Source organism: Rhamphochromis sp. 'chilingali' (genome assembly GCF_963969265.1).
Source record: "Rhamphochromis sp. 'chilingali' genome assembly, chromosome: 17".
Taxonomy (NCBI): domain Eukaryota; kingdom Metazoa; phylum Chordata; class Actinopteri; order Cichliformes; family Cichlidae; genus Rhamphochromis; species Rhamphochromis sp. 'chilingali'.
The window spans coordinates 19,505,616-19,525,883 of record NC_137944.1 but is presented as its reverse complement, the minus strand read 5'-3'; the positions used below and the strand labels follow the sequence as shown (position 1 = coordinate 19,525,883).

The 20,268-nt window shown below is 42.2% G+C and overlaps 1 protein-coding gene across 3 annotated transcripts in view; it reads left to right on the top strand.

Moving 5' to 3' along the window:
- The window catches only part of ripor2 (RHO family interacting cell polarization regulator 2), a 56,675-nt gene that overhangs the window by 10,561 nt on the left and 25,846 nt on the right, over positions 1–20,268 (top strand). For all 3 annotated transcript variants that reach the window (XM_080862932.1, XM_080862930.1, XM_080862931.1), the window contains exon 2: positions 14,329–14,449. In XM_080862932.1, coding sequence (XP_080719058.1) covers positions 14,355–14,449 — 95 coding nt within the window. In that variant the 5' untranslated portion in view covers positions 14,329–14,354. The remainder of the gene's footprint in view (positions 1–14,328; positions 14,450–20,268) is intronic.

Below are 20,268 nucleotides of genomic sequence, written 5' to 3'. Positions count from 1 at the left end.
ATAAACGGACCCATGTATTATAGCGTTCACTGGTTGTAAAAGCTGCCCTGCTCCTTACTGAATCTCCTTTATAAGCAGTGCAGAAATCTCCACGTTAACTTGAAGTATCCAACTGTGAAATAACACTTTAGAGGGAAAGGAAAGTTCTCCTCTTCAGTGTGTTTCTGCACCAGAGAAAGTTGCTTTCAGGGACATGATGTTCTTTTTCTGTCATTTTCCATTAGCCTTTTTTTTTTTTTTTTTTTAAATCCCGCACAGTGTGATTTTTCTCTTTCATTCAGCCGCTGAGTAAGTTTTTGTGTCGTTAACATTATAGTAATGGCTAACTCAAGGCAACAGGAGGAATGAATGGAACAGAAATCCACCATGACTTCTGTTTGTGAAATACACCCACAGATTTGAATGCATTGCTGGTAAGAGAGAGAGAGGTAGAGTATGGGCATATGGTTGTATTATGAAACAAATATAGCCAGAAAGCATGTGCTTTATGGATGTAGGTCATGTTTTGCTTGTTTTCTTAGAGAAAATGTGGTCAGATGTTGCATAAATTTCTTTTTTCTCCTAAGCAATATATCACTGTGTGCAGTTTTTTACCCTATTAAACATTAATAAGCGGTGATAACTCGGGTCAGCAGGCCTGATCTCGGCCCGTTGTTAGTAATAAGTCCAGAGAAATGTTGCACCTCACAGCTGACACAGTGGCAAACCCTGTCGCTGACTGGCTGATTCACACATGGCTGTGCGATACTCTGAGATCGTGTTACCACAGCAGCTGCCAGCGGTGAAAACATTGTTGTCTTTTCCCACTGAAAATAACAAATGGAGCTGAAATAAGCTGAATAATCCTGTTTTGTATGGTAACTGCATTCCAGCGCTGCGGCATAGGTGGCCACTTTCAGTCGGAGCCATCGCATGACGGACAAATCAAAGGACCAGAGGAAGCAGGGAACGGGTTCTCATGCTGACACACATTCAGAGCGCACTGATATGTTAATCAAGCGTACCTTTTTATTTACATGTAGAAGAAGACAACGTGGGGCTTAATCTTCTGTGCTGCTCCCCTTTTTTGATTTCGAGGAAAATGTTTTCGCTCTCTTGCTGTGCCGATAGATCAGTCGGCGTCATGAAGAACAAACACCTGGTTAAAACATATGTAGCCTTTTTTTTTCTTTGTCAGAGCGTAGGGTGATGTTGTTAAGACGCAGCGTTTCCTGTCCGTGCCATCTGTGTCATTTCTGACTAAGCATCACAGATGGGTGGGTTTATTAATACTCTGCAATCAAGTTAGGTGAGCTTGTATGAGCTCAGCAGCAAACGCACTGTGGCTGTGCTGTTGAGGTACTTCATTTTGTTGCAGCATTCAGTGATTTTTGACTGAATCTTCTAGATCATTAATCTGGATGCATTCACTGTTAAGGCTTACAGTGATTGCAGCACGACCCTCCTGCTGAAATGCCTGAATGTAACCTCAGGCCCCACACGCCTCAGTTAATCTGGTCAAATTCCACTTCATATCCTGCTCTTAATTTTTCCCGTGCGCCGTGAGGACCCTGATGACTTATAATTGGAGTGGAGTGACCAAATTCGCATCTTACTGATTTTTTTGGGCAGATTTTGGCGCACACACTGGTGTCTGAAGCGGCGCAGGTGTCTTTAAATGTTGTGAAAAGGTGGAGAGAAATGATCTTTGACTTTTCTGACAGATATAAATAAATCTATTAATAACTGATTAGTTCACACATCGATAAATCGGGAATAGATCGGGTCGATATGGACTTAAAATACCTGCCAGTGCTGTGTTTCCGTGGTGAGTTTGTGATAGAGCTGACATTGGCCTCCCCCCTCTCTCGCTCTAAAACTCTCTCTCTCACACACACACACACACACACACACACACACACACACACACACACACACACACACACACACAGAGGCCACCACAGTACCGTCACATCCCGTCTGCACTGCATCCAGTTCCCAGTCTTTCCCACAATAAAGCGTTTGACTGCATCAGATGACTGAGTCGACTCTCAGCTGATTCTTTTTATTATTTATAGGGTCCAGATCAGTTCAGTGATGACCTGGTAAAGCTTTTTTCTTTTTTTCCCTTTTTTTTTTAAGTAAATCCGTCACCAATTACTAATTAGGTCAGGATTTCAGGCAGAGAGACTATTTTTGGTCAGAAGTGATACGAGTAAAGAGAAGTCAGTCTTTCTTATTGAGAAGGGAAGCATCAGTTTATCATCAGCCATGTTAGCACTGGCTGAAATTCAGTGTGTGTGTGTGTGTGTGTGTGTGTGTGTGTGTGTGTGTGTGACGCTGCAGATAAGATAACATCCACAATTATCAGTGATATCTGTTTTATAACATCAGGTTTACGTTGGCTAAATCTTTAAAAATAGTTTGATGAAGAATCGCTGCACTTTAACATTTTCCTTTAACAAAATAAGGAATAAACAGCAAGAAAAACATGTTGTTATCGTTCCAGCATCCGTAAAAACGGCTTATTTGTTGTTGTCCTGGTATAATTTTGATTTTAAAAGAATCAGTGCGAGCTATCTCCCTAATTGGAGCTCTTGTGGAAGCTTCCTGTTGAATAGTCTCACTGCTCGCTCCAAACAGAAATCGATTCCCTGAACAAACTGAGTTAGTCTGTGTTGTTTTACATGTGTGTTTGGGTGTCATGTTGAACATTTATGTTCTTTCTGGAATTTCCACCATTGTGGCCGTTCAAAGAGATAGCTGAGGGGGGAAAAAGAGCCCTGTGAGCACATGTGGAGACGACTCACCAGGTACCAGCATCACACACGAAGTTTTTGTTTCTTTTCTTTTCTCTGTGTGACGGATTCCTGGAATCACAGGCTGGTGACTCTGAAATGGTGTTTATGATCCTGCACATGATGGTCAGTCATAACAGCGTCAATCTCTCGTTTCAGGTTCAAAGCTTTTTACAAATTCCCATTTGTCCCACAGTCGTGTTATTTACTACACCTTCCTCCTTCTTTCTGGATGTGAGGGTTCGTATAACATGCTGGTAAGATTGGATTACACAAACTAGAGATTTATACCTGTCGTCTACAAGTTTAAATTTCTCTATTATCTCTATATATTTATCATCAGAAAATAAAATAATTGAATATATAAATATTCGTCTTAAGTAAACATTAACATAAAACTTTATAGGGGACCTAATATGTTAATTTCTAGGTAGCAGAATGAGTTCAGATGACTGAATATGAAAACCATATTTAATCCATATTTATTTTGCTGGCCATATATAAATTACCTCCTCTGCTCTTTTAATCAAAGTTTCTTCTGATTGGCTGCCCCTCTTTTACTTCTTAGTTTTATACATATTGGGCTTTAAATTATGTTTTTTTTTTTTTGTGTTCATTATGGTAACACCTGGTTTTGGACCCCTTTCACTTTAAGGACATGGACCCTTTAACCAGCTTTCTTGTGATTGGCTGCACTTTGCAAACAAAAGGTCTCAGAAGCGAGTGGTCGGGGCTGCTCTGCTAAAACGGACATATTGGGGACTTGCCTCTATTTGACTGACACCTTGCAGGGCCAAGACAAGAAAAAAAGACTGAATCAGTGTGAATCCTGAGCTGTGGCTCACACTGATTGCGTGCACAAACACTGGTGGTCTTAACAAAATATATATGGCAGAAAGTAAAGAAAAGCATAAAATATCCTTCTTTTTAAATCTGTAATAACTGTTTTTAGCCACTTAAGGGCACTTGACTGAATGCATTTGCAGCACTTTCCCTTTAACATCACTTTCCCCTCTTCTATGGGAAATTTCTGGCTTTTATGTTGCTGAGTGCTCAACTGTGTTCACCAGTGAGTCTGTATGGAACTCTTTCTCCTGTTTCAGAGCAGACAGCTGTTTTGTGAGATCTTGATTAGCTAAAACATGAGACTGAGAGACTGAGCCGAAACTAAAACTTTAGATTTTGGAATCTAAACAGTGAGCTGGAGGATGTTGAAGTTCAGTGGAGTGGATTCTTACAACCAGACAGTAGTTTAACCCATTGTTTCTTGCTGGTGGGGAAAACTGAAGTGAGAGTCATGCTTAGTAAAAGTGTTTCATCGGCACCTCAAAAGATGACATTTTTCTACTCCACAATGTCATCTTAAAGCACTTTCCTCCCAGCTTTATAGTGAGCTTTGAGAAGCCTTTTCAGTAAAGATGAATAAAACCTTCCTCCTCGGGAGCAACGCACACTCTTTTGCAGCACTGTGGATAATAAGGCTCCCTGTTCCTGAAGTCATTTTTCCTTGTAAAAGTAGCTGTAAATGTGTAAATCCTGAATCGGGTTAAGAAGCAATATCGTGAGATTTGTGCTGTGTAGTAATGTAGATTCACATCTGCATGTGCACCCCGCTCAGGTTCGTAAACATGGCTGTTCTTGTGATTATGCATCGGTGTGTTAAGGACATTTGTCAGTGTCACATATTTTACCTGCAGGGAGTTTTGGATTTAAAACCTGTTCTTTCCGGGACATTCAGTGATAAATGTTCCCTTTCATCATGAAATTAATCTTAACTAACTAATACATGCATGGAATGTACCATATTACTTATAAAGACGTGTCCACGTAGGAAGCGAGCGGCAGCAACGCCGCTGAGATTCAGCGACTGTGAGCAGCGACAGAAGACGAGCATTTGAATTGACTGCCATTGATATGTGGCCTGATTGTAACCGATTGGTCCCTGGCAGATATTCCAGGCTCCGGTTGCCTAGGTAACCCTTGAGCGTAGTTACAAAGTTATTTATTAGATGCAGAAAAGTTTTAGTTTTGTGATAAAGGCTCGATTTAAAAAGATGGGGAGCACTGTTTTTAATCTGCAGTGTGTAGCATTTTGGGAAGTTAATGGCTCATGGTACAAACATGTTAGCTAGCAAGCACGGGTAGCAAGGTGAACTTAAAATCTGTTGTTTTTCATGTCTCATTTAATATAACAGTGATTTACAAATGACCAGTGACAGATGAAGAACTTGGACATCTTGGATCAAATCCTTAATAACTCCACCATTTGCTCAAAGAGTCTTTAAGGTGTAACATCAAGCCTTAATAATTAATCAATAATATCATGATGGGAAGGCGAAGCAAAACTTAAATGTGGTAAACTGTTTATTTGTTCCAGGCTGTAAACACCTCTGCACCTCTGAGATGGCTAAATGTTTCAGCAGCAAAGGTTACTGCTTCATGGATGATTCAGCTGGGCTGAAGGGACACACGTGTACAATTTTGTCACATTTTACTTCCATTTCAGTGATACATCAGGACAGAGACACAGAGAGTCCCAAATTATACAAGGAAAGATGCTGCAACAGCTTGAAATATGGATAAAATATGAACATTTCTTTGTTAAATCATCTCTAAAGATCAAGTTTTTTCTCAGAAGTTTGAGTCATTAAGTTGAAATTTTGAGATTCCTGACCTGAGAGTTTTACTCATTGATGGCAAAAAATGTTGGTGGAATTGATCTTCCGTATTGAAAAAGCTCATTCTTTCTGGAGAAAAATCTGATTGCTTTACTTCCCGTTTTGACTTCTTTCACTCACTGCAATGGAGAACATTGCAGTTTGTCTGGTGCACCCTCAGTACTGGAACAAGCACTCAAAATTAGCCAAAACACAGCTAACCCTGAACCTTTTTACCTGTTCTCGATGGGCTGACATGCTCTCGCATATGTGACACACCTGGTTTTTCATTGTGAACAGGAAAAGAAAATCATAGATGGAAACAACATGTTTATTTTTTTGGCTCTGGGTTTGCAGCCTGCAGCAAGTTTAGCCCGGCTTGGAGCTAGACCAGCAGTTACCCTCCTCACTGAACCAGTTTATACAAACCTGGACTCATGGATAACTGCGCAGCTTTCAGGCACACGCTTGCAGCCTGCAGGCTGTGTTGGAACATGTTACTTCACTTCCAGTCATCGCCGATCGCTTCAGTTGGTTTTGTTTTATCACAAACTTGACTGTTTCAGCCGGACTGCTGCATCATCTTACATATTTCTGCCTTTCTGCATTGTTATCAGCACCTGCCTTTCTTGTTTTTCTAATATCTTTCTGTTTTTGTACGCACAATGAGATAAAAGAAAAGAAGGAAATAATGACAAGCAGCACAGTCACTTTTAATGATGTATTTATGTGTTGAATGACATTGAAAGCAGCATCTTTAAAAGCTCAGGATATACCAAAAAAAACAACAGCTTTTTTTCTCCAAATGCAGGTTTGGTGCTTTAAAAGCTTCGGCCCTGTAACACGAGGGTGTGTGTGTGTATGTGTGTGTGTCCTACTTCTTGGCAGTTGGCTCATAACTGTTGTTTTACGTAACACACTTCATCCCATTTTGTCTGCTGTTGCCATGGTGAGGCTAATTTATACAGGCATTAAGAATTAGCCCTCTCTCATTAACATGCACTGTGGTTCTGATACTGGTTTTTGCACGTAAATACACACTCGTACACGCTCTCACACTCTGAGGGTTATTCAGAAGTTAAATGTTGATGTTTGTGAGTTTGGGTGAGACTGTTGTATAAGAGAGGACGGGGAACGGAGAACAGCGAGCACAGTGAGGGTGCGTTTTGTGCAGTTTACAGCAAACGAGCACAGCGCGAGCAAGTGCTGTGATTATTATTCAGCAACGTTTTAGATGCACGGCAGAGTTTGTTTACATGTACGATTACACCAAATATTAGTTGGTTTTTTCTTGATGAATCGCTGCTTATTTTTGCAGTGCCATATTTTAACACCTTGTCTCCCTTTATTTATGGTTTTACCTCATTCATGCTCTTCATGGGGAGAGAAAAGTGCCCCCTCATGCTTCACCATTGACAGATTTGGCTGCACAGACTGAGGATGAGGGAGTCAGAGCAGAGTGAGATGAATATAAAGGGAGCAAAACAAGAGAAAGAAGAGTCACACTGTCAGTGAAGAAAAGACCATTCTGGGTGAAATCACTTCAGATATCTGAGTCACTCGAGTGAAACCTCACAAACATGAATGAAGGGTGGGGGGGTAAATGATTAAGAGGAACAGCTGCCTCACATGTTCCTGTGGGGGATGTTAGAAAACTGCTGATGCTGAAATGCAGAGGAAGGAAAGGATGAAATTGTGAAATGGTTGCGTTAAGTGTTCTTTTGTTGACTCTCGGTGGAAGACTACTACATCAAAGGCAAGGATGGATTTAAAGCCAAGTGTTTCGAAGCTAGCGCTCATTTTATTGAAAATTGATAGACTGTATATAAAAGAAGGCCTTAACCATTAGTTTCCAAAGTTCCATTTTGAAGCTTCATTGTTGCTTCCTTTCAGTGCTTTCTAATGAAATTCCGAATTCATTTTTAAATTAATATGTATTAATTACATGCAAAGCACAACATGAACAGGCTAAAGTTTATACAGCAGAGCTGCTGAGACCTTATATCTTCAGCTGGCCTGTCCGATCATCTGATCAGGTGTTCCACGCTCTTATTTTGAAAGCAGAGGTGATCATGCTTTTGAGGTTGTATCATATGCATATATGAATCTTTTTAACCTCCTAAGACTCGAACTCTTTCATGGCATGCATTTTTAATTTCTCTTTGCTATTTGGGCTGATTGGGACCTGGTGAATGTAAAAACAAAGAATAACCTGATTTTTGTTTTTGACAAAAATAAGATTTTGATTTTAAATTTCGATAGAACAGTGGCAGCATAATGTCCTCGTAAGTGGATATCAGGCCCTTGTAGAGCAAAATGCAGTATTTTGGTCTAGACAACTGTGGACGCCAGGTCCTAGGAGGTTAATGTGTTTTTATCCAAACTGTGAAGCACTTTATAACTTTAAAAAGTGCTTGTGGTGGAATTAAGGCACGACGGGACCACAAATCCGTGTTATGAGCCATCTTTATTTAACATTTGCATCACACCACCACAACAAACCCCAACCCCTGAGTCCCTGTGTTTATAACTCGGCGGGCGTGATTAAGGATGCCGTGCAGATGCGTCCACCCTCCCTGCACGGGACCGCAGACCACGCCCCACCACAGTGCTAGACAAAGTTTTGAAAGTAGATAAGCGACATGGAGATCTGACTGAGAAACCAAGAGCTCTGAGTGCTAATGGTGGCATTTCCTCCTAATCATATCCTGCTTGAGCATCTGTTTTGTTCTATTAGTGACCATAAGTCATAAAATCAACATCATGCTGTGTTAAATAAGACTTTAAACGAGCTGTTAAGATCAGAAATTTGTCAGGAAAGTGTTTACTGAGGTTAAAGATAAAGAAAGCAGTAGGTTTGTCCTCGTATCCGTGTCTATGTGGTCTGGTGGTTTATAAACACCTATTAGTGAGCTGGAAAGGCACATGCTGGAAAATGACCATGCTAGCAATCATACTAGCAATCATGCTAGCTCAGCTGATGATGTCAACCACGTGACTCTTGCCAAAACATATCCCACTTTGCTTGAAGAAGCTCTTTTGTATTTGCAGTTGGCTCTCACTATTAGTTTTGAGGCTCTCTCGACCCTCATTAACTCAGTAGGGCTGTCTCTCTCCCTCACACAGAATCACTCAGTGATGGTGCTAATACGCTAATGTACGTGAACATTGCAGAGCTAACAGCAACTGCTCTCTCCAGCCACCTCTCCTTTGCTAATTGCATATTTGTAATTTGTCCAGTCTTGCCAAGGCGCAGCTAAGAGTACTGATTAATGTGATGCTTACAAGACCCTCCAAAAAAAAACCCACAGTCACACAAACACACTCATGAGGGTGTTTAAGGCTGCGATGAAAGACCATTGAATGGCCTGACTGGCAGCTGTATTCAGCATGGGTAACGCCTGGCACCAAACCAGGACGCACTGCAAGTGGGTATTGTTGTTCTCGCTCTGAAAGGCTCTTTAGACGAGATGAGCGGTGACACTAAGAGGTGCGGAGGAAAGGTTTTCATGATTCAGTGGTTGAACTCAGCCCTTTATGTGTGTGTGTGTGTGTGTGTGTGTGTGTGTGTGTGTGTGTGTGTGTGAGAGAAACATCTATTTAAATGTTGTGGTTTTTTAAGGAGCTTGCTAATACTTTTGAAAAGTTTAGAAAATCCCAAAGCTTGGACTATAGTGTGAACATTTATCACACTACTCACACCAGCTGTCCCCTACAAGAGAGTAAAAGCTTGATAGATTTCCTATTGCTTTGACTAATTAGCCTTTAAACCATTATTAGAGAGGAATTTAAACTGGAATATATTTAATTAGCTTAAGCTTTAACTAAAGAGTTGGATCTCTTTTGTCTTCAGAGGTGCTTTTTTCTTAATGGCATCGATCCAATAACATTCTGGAGACATTCCTCAGAGATTTCCATATTGACATGAGAGCATCACACAGCTGCTGCACATTTGTCAGCTGCACATCCATGATGTGAATCTCCCGTTCCAGCACATCTCAAAGATCTCTGGAGCCCATTCACACTGAGACTTCAATAGAAACCAGTGTGGATGATCTGAGCTTTGAGTACACTCTGGTCATAAAGGGATGGACAAGGTCATCAAGAGTTCTCAGGTAGGCTGTGGTATTTAAATGATACTCGGTTGGTACTAATGTGCCGAAAATGTGCCAAGAAAATATCCACACACATTAACCACCAGCAGCAACCTGAACTTGTTGATACAAGGCTGGGTAGAGCCACGTTCTCAAGTTGTTTACTCCAAATTTTGACCCTATCCTCCTAATGTTACCGTAGAAATCAAGACAAATCAGACCAGGGAACGTTTTACAAATCTTCTATTCTCCAGTTCTGGTGAGTTGTAGCCTCGGTTTCGTGTTCATAGCTGACATGGGTGGCATCAAGTGTGGCCTTCTGCTGCTGTAGCCCATGAGCTTTGAGGTTCAACACACTGTACATTCAGAGATGCTCTTCTGGATACCTTGATTGTTATTTGAGTTATTGTTGCCTTCCTGTCAGCTCAAACCTGTCTGGGTATTCTCCTCTGAACTCTGACATCACGAAGGTATTTTCAACCAGATAATTCTCTATAAACCCCAGAGATGGTTTTGTGGGACAATCACAGCATATCAGGAGTTTGTGAAGTATTCAGACCAACCATGCAATGTTCCACATCACTTAAATCACCTTTTTTTTTTTTTCCCCATTCTGATGCTCAGTTTGAACTTCAGCGGGTGATTTTGACCGTGTCTCCATGACTGGACTGAATTGATGCCAATTTCTTTGCCAATTAGATACTTGTATTAATGAGCAATTGAACCACTGTACCTAATGACGTGGCCAATGAGTGTATATACAGTTTCCAATCATAACATATTAAAAAGAGTCAGTTTGTCAAATTCAAGAAACTGTAAATGGCTGATCAAATAATGGTGTTGATCAGCAAATCGATTATTTGGCTCATCATCTCATCATGTAACAAACCGCTGATCTTCATTCAGCCTGTTTGTAGCAGCTGGAGAAACTCACAGTCTAGATATAGGTGCAGATAATTTGCTTGATAATTAAAAGTGAGGTATTTACTTTGTTTCTGAGTTCTGAGGGCACGCAGAGACAAGGTGATTACCTTTTATAAAGCACCACATTTATCCAGCAATGTGTGGGCGAGTCCCTGAAAATGAATGTAGGACAAACACTCTTTGAGTTTCATACAGCCTCTGCCTGACAGGCAGTGCCAGAGTTTTAGTGTGCACGCCGCTGTGAAGCTGTTCTGTGTTTGAATCGTGTGAGTACTCTTATTTTACAGCAGTTTTCTCTGATGGCAGGGAGAAGTACTCCGAGTTATTCCCTTGCGTCCTCACCGTAGGCTGTGTGTACATCAGGATACTCGGGGGATAATTTGGTACCATTGTGTATGGAGTTTAGTGAGCACATCTTCTCGTTCTCCATCTTTGTTTGTCTAAATACAGTAGATCTTTCTGAAAGTGCTGTAAACAGTGTCCGGCCTGTTCTGTTATTATCCAGAGAGCATTAGGTAACTGGATGTACCATCATTTCCCTCCCACTGCTCCTCTTTTAGGAGAGTGAGTCAGAAAGTCCGCGAGACATGTACAGAAAGGCAGAAAAGTGTGTTTGTTGAACATCCAGACACCAAAATGGACCAAAAAGCTTCAGAGAATTACAGCAAATTGCAGCTCTCGTGTAACGTCTCTTCCTTTGCTGTGTTTTGGCTAGTAATGGTGATTACCGCCTCTCAGGAGAATCATATCCCGATAATGTGACCACATCACATTATCTAACAAATCTGCTTTCCAATTGTATATTTTAGACCAGAAGCATTACTCTGGGTTTTGTTTTGCACATATCAGTGCGAGTAACAGTAATGAAGTGCAGGTAAGTGGTTCTAATATCACAGATTTTTAGTACTCTTAGCTACATCAAAGTTGAGGTGTGGAGTGTCCTTGTGTCGTGACCATAGACTGTATATATAAGATGGATGTGCTGCCAGCTTCCAAGTCTGAAAAGCGATGCTGCATTCTTTTAACGGCCAGCAGGGGGCAAGTCATCTGGTTTGAAAAAAAAAAAGACTTCAAGTTGTAAAGAAGTCTATGGGGAAAAATGTCTTTTCTCGGCTCAGTCACTGAATAAAACATTTTATAAATTATGGTCGACGGTATCGTTACAGTCAGAAAGGAGGACTATCCAGGTTTTGTTTACTGGCTAATGAGTTGTAATTGACAAGTCATTATTTAAGTGCTCGCTTGTCACTTCAGGGTTCAAAACACCAAAATGACATCGAGTCTTCACACTGAGACTTCGCTGACCATCTTTAACACCATTTGTGCTCTTGAGAGAAATAAAACTCTTTTGGATCTGTTTTTTTTTTCATTGATACAGATGAAAGTGTATGTGGATTCATTCTTGTTCATTTATATATGTAGCAGCAAATAGAGAGGTGAAGATCCAGTGTCGCTTAAGGCAGAGAGAGCAACACTCGTTTTTAGTAAATGTCTTCAGTGAGGCAATGCTGTTGTTCTATGTTGCAAGAAAAGTGCCACAAATAGTTGGGTAACAAATGAAAACAGAGAACCGAAGACTGCAACGCCCTCTTTGTTCTCCGCGCAGCTATACAGTGGTGGTGCAATACGAGCGAAGGGGGTATCTGATGTTCAGACATAGTTTCGACACCAAGACCCGAGTCCTGCTCGAAATGATAGTGCAGGGCGGAAGTATAGAGTCAGTTTATCACTGCTGTACTTATTCTTTAAAAGTTTCTGGAGGGTTCTCAGGCTCAAACTTCAAAGCAGTGAGCAAAAAAAAGTCTGCAGATCATTGGTTGGAGGAGAACTGCAAAGGCGTGCAATAGGAGTAGCAAGTTTTACATTACGCAGTAATTTGATCGGCTGGTAATGTAAAAATATTGATTTATAAACCTTTTAGTACAATTGTGAAAATGGCTTTAGCCACTTTTAAAATATAAAAATAAACATAAAATATTGGGTCTTCTGTCTGTAAAGATATATATTTTAAATATATTTTATATTTTCTAACTAATCCTGACAAAACTAGGATTGTAACGCCTGTCTATGCAATGGTCCGAATCGCCTATTTACTCGGTCACAGCCACCAGGGTCTTCTGTGTTCTAGGCAGCTAGCTGCTATTAATAGTCGCAGCCGTATCAGTCTCGCTACATTATTGTTGCTTCTCTGCAAAACAAGGATCTAGTCTTTCCTCAGACCGCGTGCTGGTTCTTTGTGTGGTCCTCAGTCCAAAGGAGCTGATATCAGGTTGCTAGTTTGGCCGCCTGTAGTACCACAGACAGAGGCTTAATGTGTGTGCTGCCCTGCTCCACCACCCCACACAGACGTCCTCTGGAGAAATAAAGATGGATCCAGTAGGACAAAAGTGGGGTATGATTACAAGCAGCAGCACAAATCCAGAGTTTTCTTTCATTTGGCAAAGTTGTTTTAACTCGTACGCCTGGGGGATGGTTTGTGTCGCTTGTGAGAGGAGGGGAAGCAGACGCAGAGGAGAGCTGAATACTGAGACAAGCTCCTCTGCTTGTTAGTAAAGTTTAATTTGATGTGACAAATGTGTCTCTCTGTTCTTCTCCTTCAGGCATTTCTGTATTAGGCGAGAAGCAATACAGATTAACAAGACAGATCGAGCCTCCTCTGACTCACACAAAGTTTACAGTTATCATGTTATTGTCACCAACGTTGAGATGTTGTTTGTTACTCGGGCATGTTCCAGGTTGCCGTTTGTCTTGTGATGTTGCAGAGGGAGTTGACATTAAAGCAAGGAATAGCAGCGTGTGCAGGAAAGTTCAGGAAAGCGTTGTAGTATGTGAAGATATGTTTGCACACCTGTGGAGATGGCGGGGTATTGCTCGAGTAACACGGTGCTTTCATCTCAGTATATGAATAGAATTTAACAAGCATGTCCTGGTATTTAAAGGACCTGATTTCAGTCTCTTCTCTCATCCTATCACGGTGTCTTTCTGCAACATCTATAACCTTTTCCAGCTGTTCTGACCCATGCTGACCTCTGACGCACCAAAACAAAAGATTTCACTCTATAAAGACTTTCCTCTATTTTCCTTTCTTTTGCTTTTTCGTGAGGTATGAGGTAGCTTTCCTTGGTTAATTCTTTGAACTTTTTCTAAACTGCGCTTTGAGGTTAAATGTCAGCCTGCTGCCACCGAAGCACAGCGATCTGGACAAATTCTCACACTGCCGTTTGAAACTGTGATCCAGTTATCTCAGTGGATTCCTCCTTTGGGCGCTTGATCTCTGCTACATCATTATCTGACAGCTAAATTTGGCTGTTTCGCCATCTATTTTCAGCTTGCTCCCCAAGTGCCCACGTGAATCATGTTGCACTCCACATCTCCGGCTTAAGGAGAGGCTAAAAGCTGACAGACTGCTGCTGGTAAATATAGGCACAGTGATTTTAAAAAAGGAAGAAAAAGCCTTAACTACAGAAGTGGAAGACAAGACACGCCAAACACTGGGCTGTCTGTGGAATTAATCAGTCAAATGTGGTGATTAGAAGGCAAAAATGGCCCATTGAAGCAGATGTGTGGCGTATGTAGTGACTTCTGCGTGACGTTAAACAGCTGTCAGTCTGATGAATTGCTTATTGTCACATAGTTGATTTGAAGTGACAGACGTCATGATTTGTGACACACACCTGAGGAATAACAGTAACAGTTGAGGTATGTGACAAATAAGTCAGAGGAGTTGAGGCATGTTAGCACAGGCTCCGAGTGCTAAGCATCACCAAGTGTGCCTTCTTTGTGCTCGCGGCACTCCAGGTAACCTCACTGTTGACGATGTTTCATGCATTACTGACCCCGATCCTAAATCCTGCACATGTTGTGCCTTTTCTGCAGGAGTGTCGTCACGAGTCCCGGAGATCATGGCGACCGGAACCCACTCCCCCGGCGGGCCAAATGGCATAATCCGGAGCCAGTCGTTTGCGGGTTTCAGCACACTACAGGAACGGCGCTCACGGTAAGCGGAACTCTGCTAAGCTGTTCAGCAATGATCAGCTGGAGTTACTTATTTCTAAAACTGTAATCTGGGTCACACGGTGAATAAAAGACTGGTTTGAAAATGACACATCATGGTGCTACTTCTTTACTTCTATGTCAGCATTTAATAAATAGGTTATAAACAGTACAAAAGTAAGTACCTCAATACTTCTAAAGCAGGGGTCCCCAACTCCAGGCCTCGAGGGCCAGTGTCCTGCAGTTTTTAGATGTGTCCTCGATCCAACACAGCTGATTCAAATGGCTAAATTACCTCAACATGTCTTGAAGTTCTGCAGAGGCCTGGTAATGAACTAATCATTTGATTCTGGTGTGTAGACCCAGGGTGAGATCAAAAACCTGCAGGACACCGGCCCTCGAGGCCTGGAGTTGGAGACCCCTGTTCTAAAGCATCACCTGGATGTTGTTGTTAGATGTTCTAGTAAAGGAAAGTTTGAGTTTTACTGTTTATAAATTACAATAAAACAAAATAAATGAATGAAAAGATTAAGACAAACTTTACTGAGCTAAAGGATTACACATGCAGATGGCACCATTCAAGAGTCTGTGATGCCAGCATCATCGACGGAGAGGGGATAACAAGGGGAATTTGACAAGTGGAAACAGAAATGGTGAAAGGGAGATTAGACCCACAAAAACAAAACTCTCTATACAGTCTCCATACTAGTGTCTATACACGGAGAAGACGTGTACATCTGTTCGCATCCATGTACGAATCATATTAGTTATCTCTTCTAAAAGACAAAACAAAAGAGCTCATTCAACAAAAGGAATTCAATGACTCAGGGATATGGAGCCAGTCTTCATGGTGATCCACGAGCCAAAGCAAGTCTTGAGACCTGTGAAAGAAGCGAATTCTTAAGCAGTGATCGTCACTCTGTCACATGATGTATTCTCGTTCATAGCCCGGGGTTGGTTTCGAAAAGTTAGAGATGGATAAAGTTCTCGAGAGATAAGAGTTTCTTCTGTGTGCTTTCCTGTTTGACTCATCTATGACGGCGCTCTCCATCATCATCACAAGACAAAGCCTGCTCACAGTCTCAGATATACCATATCTCTTATAATCTTACACTTCTGATTGTCGGTGTCTGGGCTTCTTCAGCAGTCCTGGTCCTGCAGAGAGAAGTGGCTCCTTTCTCTCTGCTCAGACAGTGAATGGAGTAATTGGTTCTAATGAGTCGCTGTGTGGGCGACTGACAGCGACAGACAAGTTATCATCCTGATAATGAGCGAGGTGGAAAGCTGCACAGATATAGCTCCTGAAGCCGCTGGAGTGTGCCAGCATCTGTGCGCGCTCCTCTGTTACTGTAATTGAGAAGGGACTTTCCATGTGTGTGTCCATGCGTGAGTTTTGTGTGCACTTCTGCGCGTTTGCATGATGGAGAATTTGCACTTTGTGCGCGCACAAGGATAAATTCATCATTATGCATGATTTCCTGTATGGAAGTGTTGACATGTATGCTTCTGTATATGTCCCTACCAAGAAACCCTACTGCACCAGAGCTCGCATGACCCCACGGCTATGCAGCGCTCTCGTTCGGTGTTGCCCTACATTTGTGGCAGCTATAAGCTTCACTTGTGCCGCTGCTGGCACACAGCAAAACGCGGCACGTTCCAGCTTGTCTAGTGCTGGAATTGGTTGTCGCTGCGTCCCTGGAATGACTCTCAGATCATTTCATTAAGACTGGGAAAATGTCATTTGTCAGCTAAATCCGTAATGGTTTTAAAAGCTGAGATGTGCATGCGTGGGAGAGATGAGTGTGACCTAAAATGGATTAATGTGAGGAGAAAGAGACTCGTGAGGTGGTTCTGCCACTTAGAAAACTCTGCCCCCTTTTTTTCAGCCGCAGATATGAGGCTTAGAAATGGTAAAGTCTTACCCATGAAGACTAACTGAAAACACATTCAGCTTATCAGTTTGTTCCCAAAAGCTTGTTTCAAATCGAACGGAGGCAGTTGAGGTGGTTCGGGCATCTGGGATTCCTCCTGGATGCCACTGTGAGTGAGGTGTTCTGGTCTAATCCAAGACCCAGGAGACCCCTGAGAGATTACATGTCATACAGCTGATTTGGGAACACCTTGGTGTCACCCTTGGAAAATCTGGATGATGTAACCATGGAAAGGGAGATCTGGGCATCTTTGCTTTGACTCCTGACCTCAATACTTGGACTTGGATAAGCGACAGATGGATGTGTGGATGGGAGAAACCTTCCTTGGTTGCTGGAAAAATCTTTCTTAAAGGCTTCAACCTGAATGCATACAGAGGGTTGTACCTACAACCTGTCGTATACGGTTATGTCCCCTATGGCAAAGGTCAGTCAATGAAAAACCATACAGACTTTTCAGCCAATCAGGGCTAAGCTCTCTATCTCTAATATAATAACATCTGCCCCAGCACTCCTTTCACTCTGCTTGGTTGCAGTGAATTATCACGAAACACAAAAGGCTACCATTTGTGGCACAGTCAGTCATTTGTATATTCATCTGTTATCCCTAATATAATAACAACTTGCAGTTAAGCACAATAATTACTGAGAAATAATACTAATGGGCCTCTTCTTCATCATCAGTTTAAATGAGCGAAGAAGCTTCACATGAAGCTTCGTCTGTGTGGTTTCTCTGGCTGATGGAGGGCAGCTGCCTGTGAAGCTTTTACTGGTGATTATTTGTCTAGTTATTTATTGTTATTAGTGGATCTAAAATGCTCACGCTCAAAGCATCGCGCTTTAACATGAAAGTCAGCAAAACATCCACACAACTTGGGTTGCTGATTATTTTTACGTACGGTGGCCCTGAGAGGTCAAATGCAAAGCAACTTAAGAAAAGCAGCAAATACAAAAATGCCGCAGAAGCACACAAAGCATGTTGGAAGGGTTTCTGGGGACATGATAAAATGATAGACGGCGTGTGGAAGTGACAGAAACAAAAACATGCGACCGATCTGTGTTTTTAGGGAGAAACAGACGCAGGCAATGTGTGTTTTAGTCACATGATTAAATAAAACTGTAGACACACGTCTGCTGTTAGCCGTTTGCCGTTTGCCGTTTGTCACTTCCTGCAGCTGGGCTGTCACGTTATTGTCCGTTTGGCCTCTCGGGGGCCACCGTGGATGGGACATGAAAACTTTTTCGAAATTCGCATTCAAAGACGTCACACGAACACTTCTGACATCTCTGATATATCAGTTAGCTTCAAGTCCACAAAATGCAGACATTTATAGCTTTAAACCAGGCCTTCTCCATTAGATTCGGTGCATCCAAAGTAGGAATGTTTTGAAAATGCCTCCCTTTTCAAAGATGGTCTTTTACTGCTGGATTAATCCTGGAAGGCTGCTAATATCTCAAGTTCCTCCTTATGTCAGTAATGACTGCGATTGTCTGATCAGGGAAAATTAAATTGAATAAGAGCATATCTACATAATAATCCACCAATGGACCCCTACTGGTGGTTTACAGAAAACTGTTCCTCCAAATGATTACCTTTAAAAAAATGATGTGTGGTGGTAAAAAAATGAAAGAAAGCTGAAGCTCCACACAAAGTGTCTGAGCCCATTTCACTGCCTTTTATACAAATATGACAACTCTCTGTAACTGGATCACATTTGTTCAATTCTCCCACTTGAGTCGGTCACACATTTGGTCATTTGAGGGAAGAGACTGAAGATCACTTGAATGTCGTTAATCGCCGGGAGGATAAATCTGCTTGTTTGTTTGTAAGTTCACTCCAGCAGAGGATAAACGGCAGCTAGGAGTCGGGGAAGCACATGTTTGCATGTGATTGCACGCCCGCGTTAAATGCTCAGAATGTATGATTGTATTTGTGTCTGAATGTCTGAATAATATGTAGGCTAAATGCGTCGGTCACATCTAAATGTGTATGCGTGCGTGTATGTACGAGTTATTTTGGTGTGAGCAGAGTCAACAAGGTCAATGCATCTGACAGATGAGATGAACTCATGCTGTAACTGGCCCAAGGACGTGTTCAGGATGGTGTAAATAATCTAGAAATATAACTCCTTGCTTTTATTGGCAGCTGGTGGCCTGTTACGACCCGTCTAGGGCCAGGCCATAACATGAGCGAGGCACTCGCTTCCCCCCCAAGACCCAAGCAGTCACACGAAACAAATCCGTTAGATGTGAGGTGATTTATTTACAATGTGAATAAAGAGAACCAAAACGGGAGTGTCAACACTTCAGGGTGAGCCAAGGCCAAAACAATAAACAAAACAAACCTACACAAATCCCGCACCCCTGACCTTACCAAAACAAAGTCAAAAATAAAGACAGAGTCTGACCTCCTTAACTAACTCAAAACAGGAGAAAACGGGTGATCAAAAGAAACGGCAGCTCACCCCTACCCACTCCACTTCCATAACTTTCAAGCGTATACTGCAGCCAGCGGCTACCACAGGACTACTGCTGGGTGATGAGGAGAAACGCGAGGACCTCTCCAGCTGTAGCACTCCAGCCTCCTTTTAATGGGCGGGTCCTCCAGCTGGATCCAATCACGCCGGGGCAGTATATCCACGCACCAATCGGAACAGGGCCCTGGCACAGCTAAATTAACATAGAAAAAACACAACACCTGCACAAACAAACACATGGACATACAAGTTCGTAACACCCCCTTCCATAAGAATTAAACAATCCTCCTATTGTTTAATTCCTGAACTACAAAATTGCTCTCGACAGGGCATCCGCGATGACATTTTCCGTCCCTTTCTTATGCTTGATCTGCAGGTTGAAGTCTTGCAAAAGAAGGGACCAACGCATAAGTCTCTGATTTGAGTTTTGCATCTGGGAGAGAAAAACCAATGGGTTATGGTCAGTGAACACTTGAACAGGGATAGAGCTGGATCCGATATACACCTCGAAATGCTGTAGGGCTAACAACAAGGCAAGGGCTTCCTTTTCAATAGTACTGTAGTTCATCTGATGTTTGTTGAATTTTTTTGAGAAGTAACAAATTGGGCGATCCACGCCGCAATGGTCTTCCTACATAAGGACAGCTCCTGCACCAGCCGCACTAGCGTCAACCTCGAGCTTGAAAGGGGACATGAAATTTGGTGCCGTAAGAACAGGGGAACTGCACAGTAATGCTTTCGCAGACTCGAAAGCAGTCTGACAAACAGGCGTCCACACAAAAGGCTTCACCGGACTGATCAAATCGGTGAGAGGAACGACAACAGTGGCAAAGTTCTTACAAAAACCTCTGTAATAACCACACATTCCTAGAAATCGGCGCAGCGCCCTTCTCGTTTGTGGGACTGGAAACTCAACGATCGCCTGTATTTTCGCGGTCACCGGCAGTATCTGTCCCTGACCCAACTGTTTTCCCAGATATGTGATGGTGGCTCTGCCAAATTCACATTTGGCTAGGTTTAGTGTAAGCGAGGCTTTCTGAAAACGGCTGAAAACGAGGGAGAGTGTTTGTAAGTGGTCAGACCAGGTGGATGAGTAAATGACAACATCATCCGAGTAGGCATCGCAGTTATTCACGCCCGCCAGTACTTTGGCCATAAGGCGCTGGAAAGTAGTGGGTGCATTACGCAACCCAAACGGCATAACCGTGTACTGGAGAAAATGATCTGGCGTGACAAAAGCAGATATTTCAGAGGCTCTGGGAGTTAAAGGTACTTGCCAGTAACCTTTTAACAGATCAAGTTTGGTTACAAAAGATGCCGATCCCACTCTATCAATACAATCCTCCATTCTAGGAAGAGGAAATGAATCAGGTTTGGTAACAGCGTTAACTTTCCTGTAATCATTACAAAACCGAGGA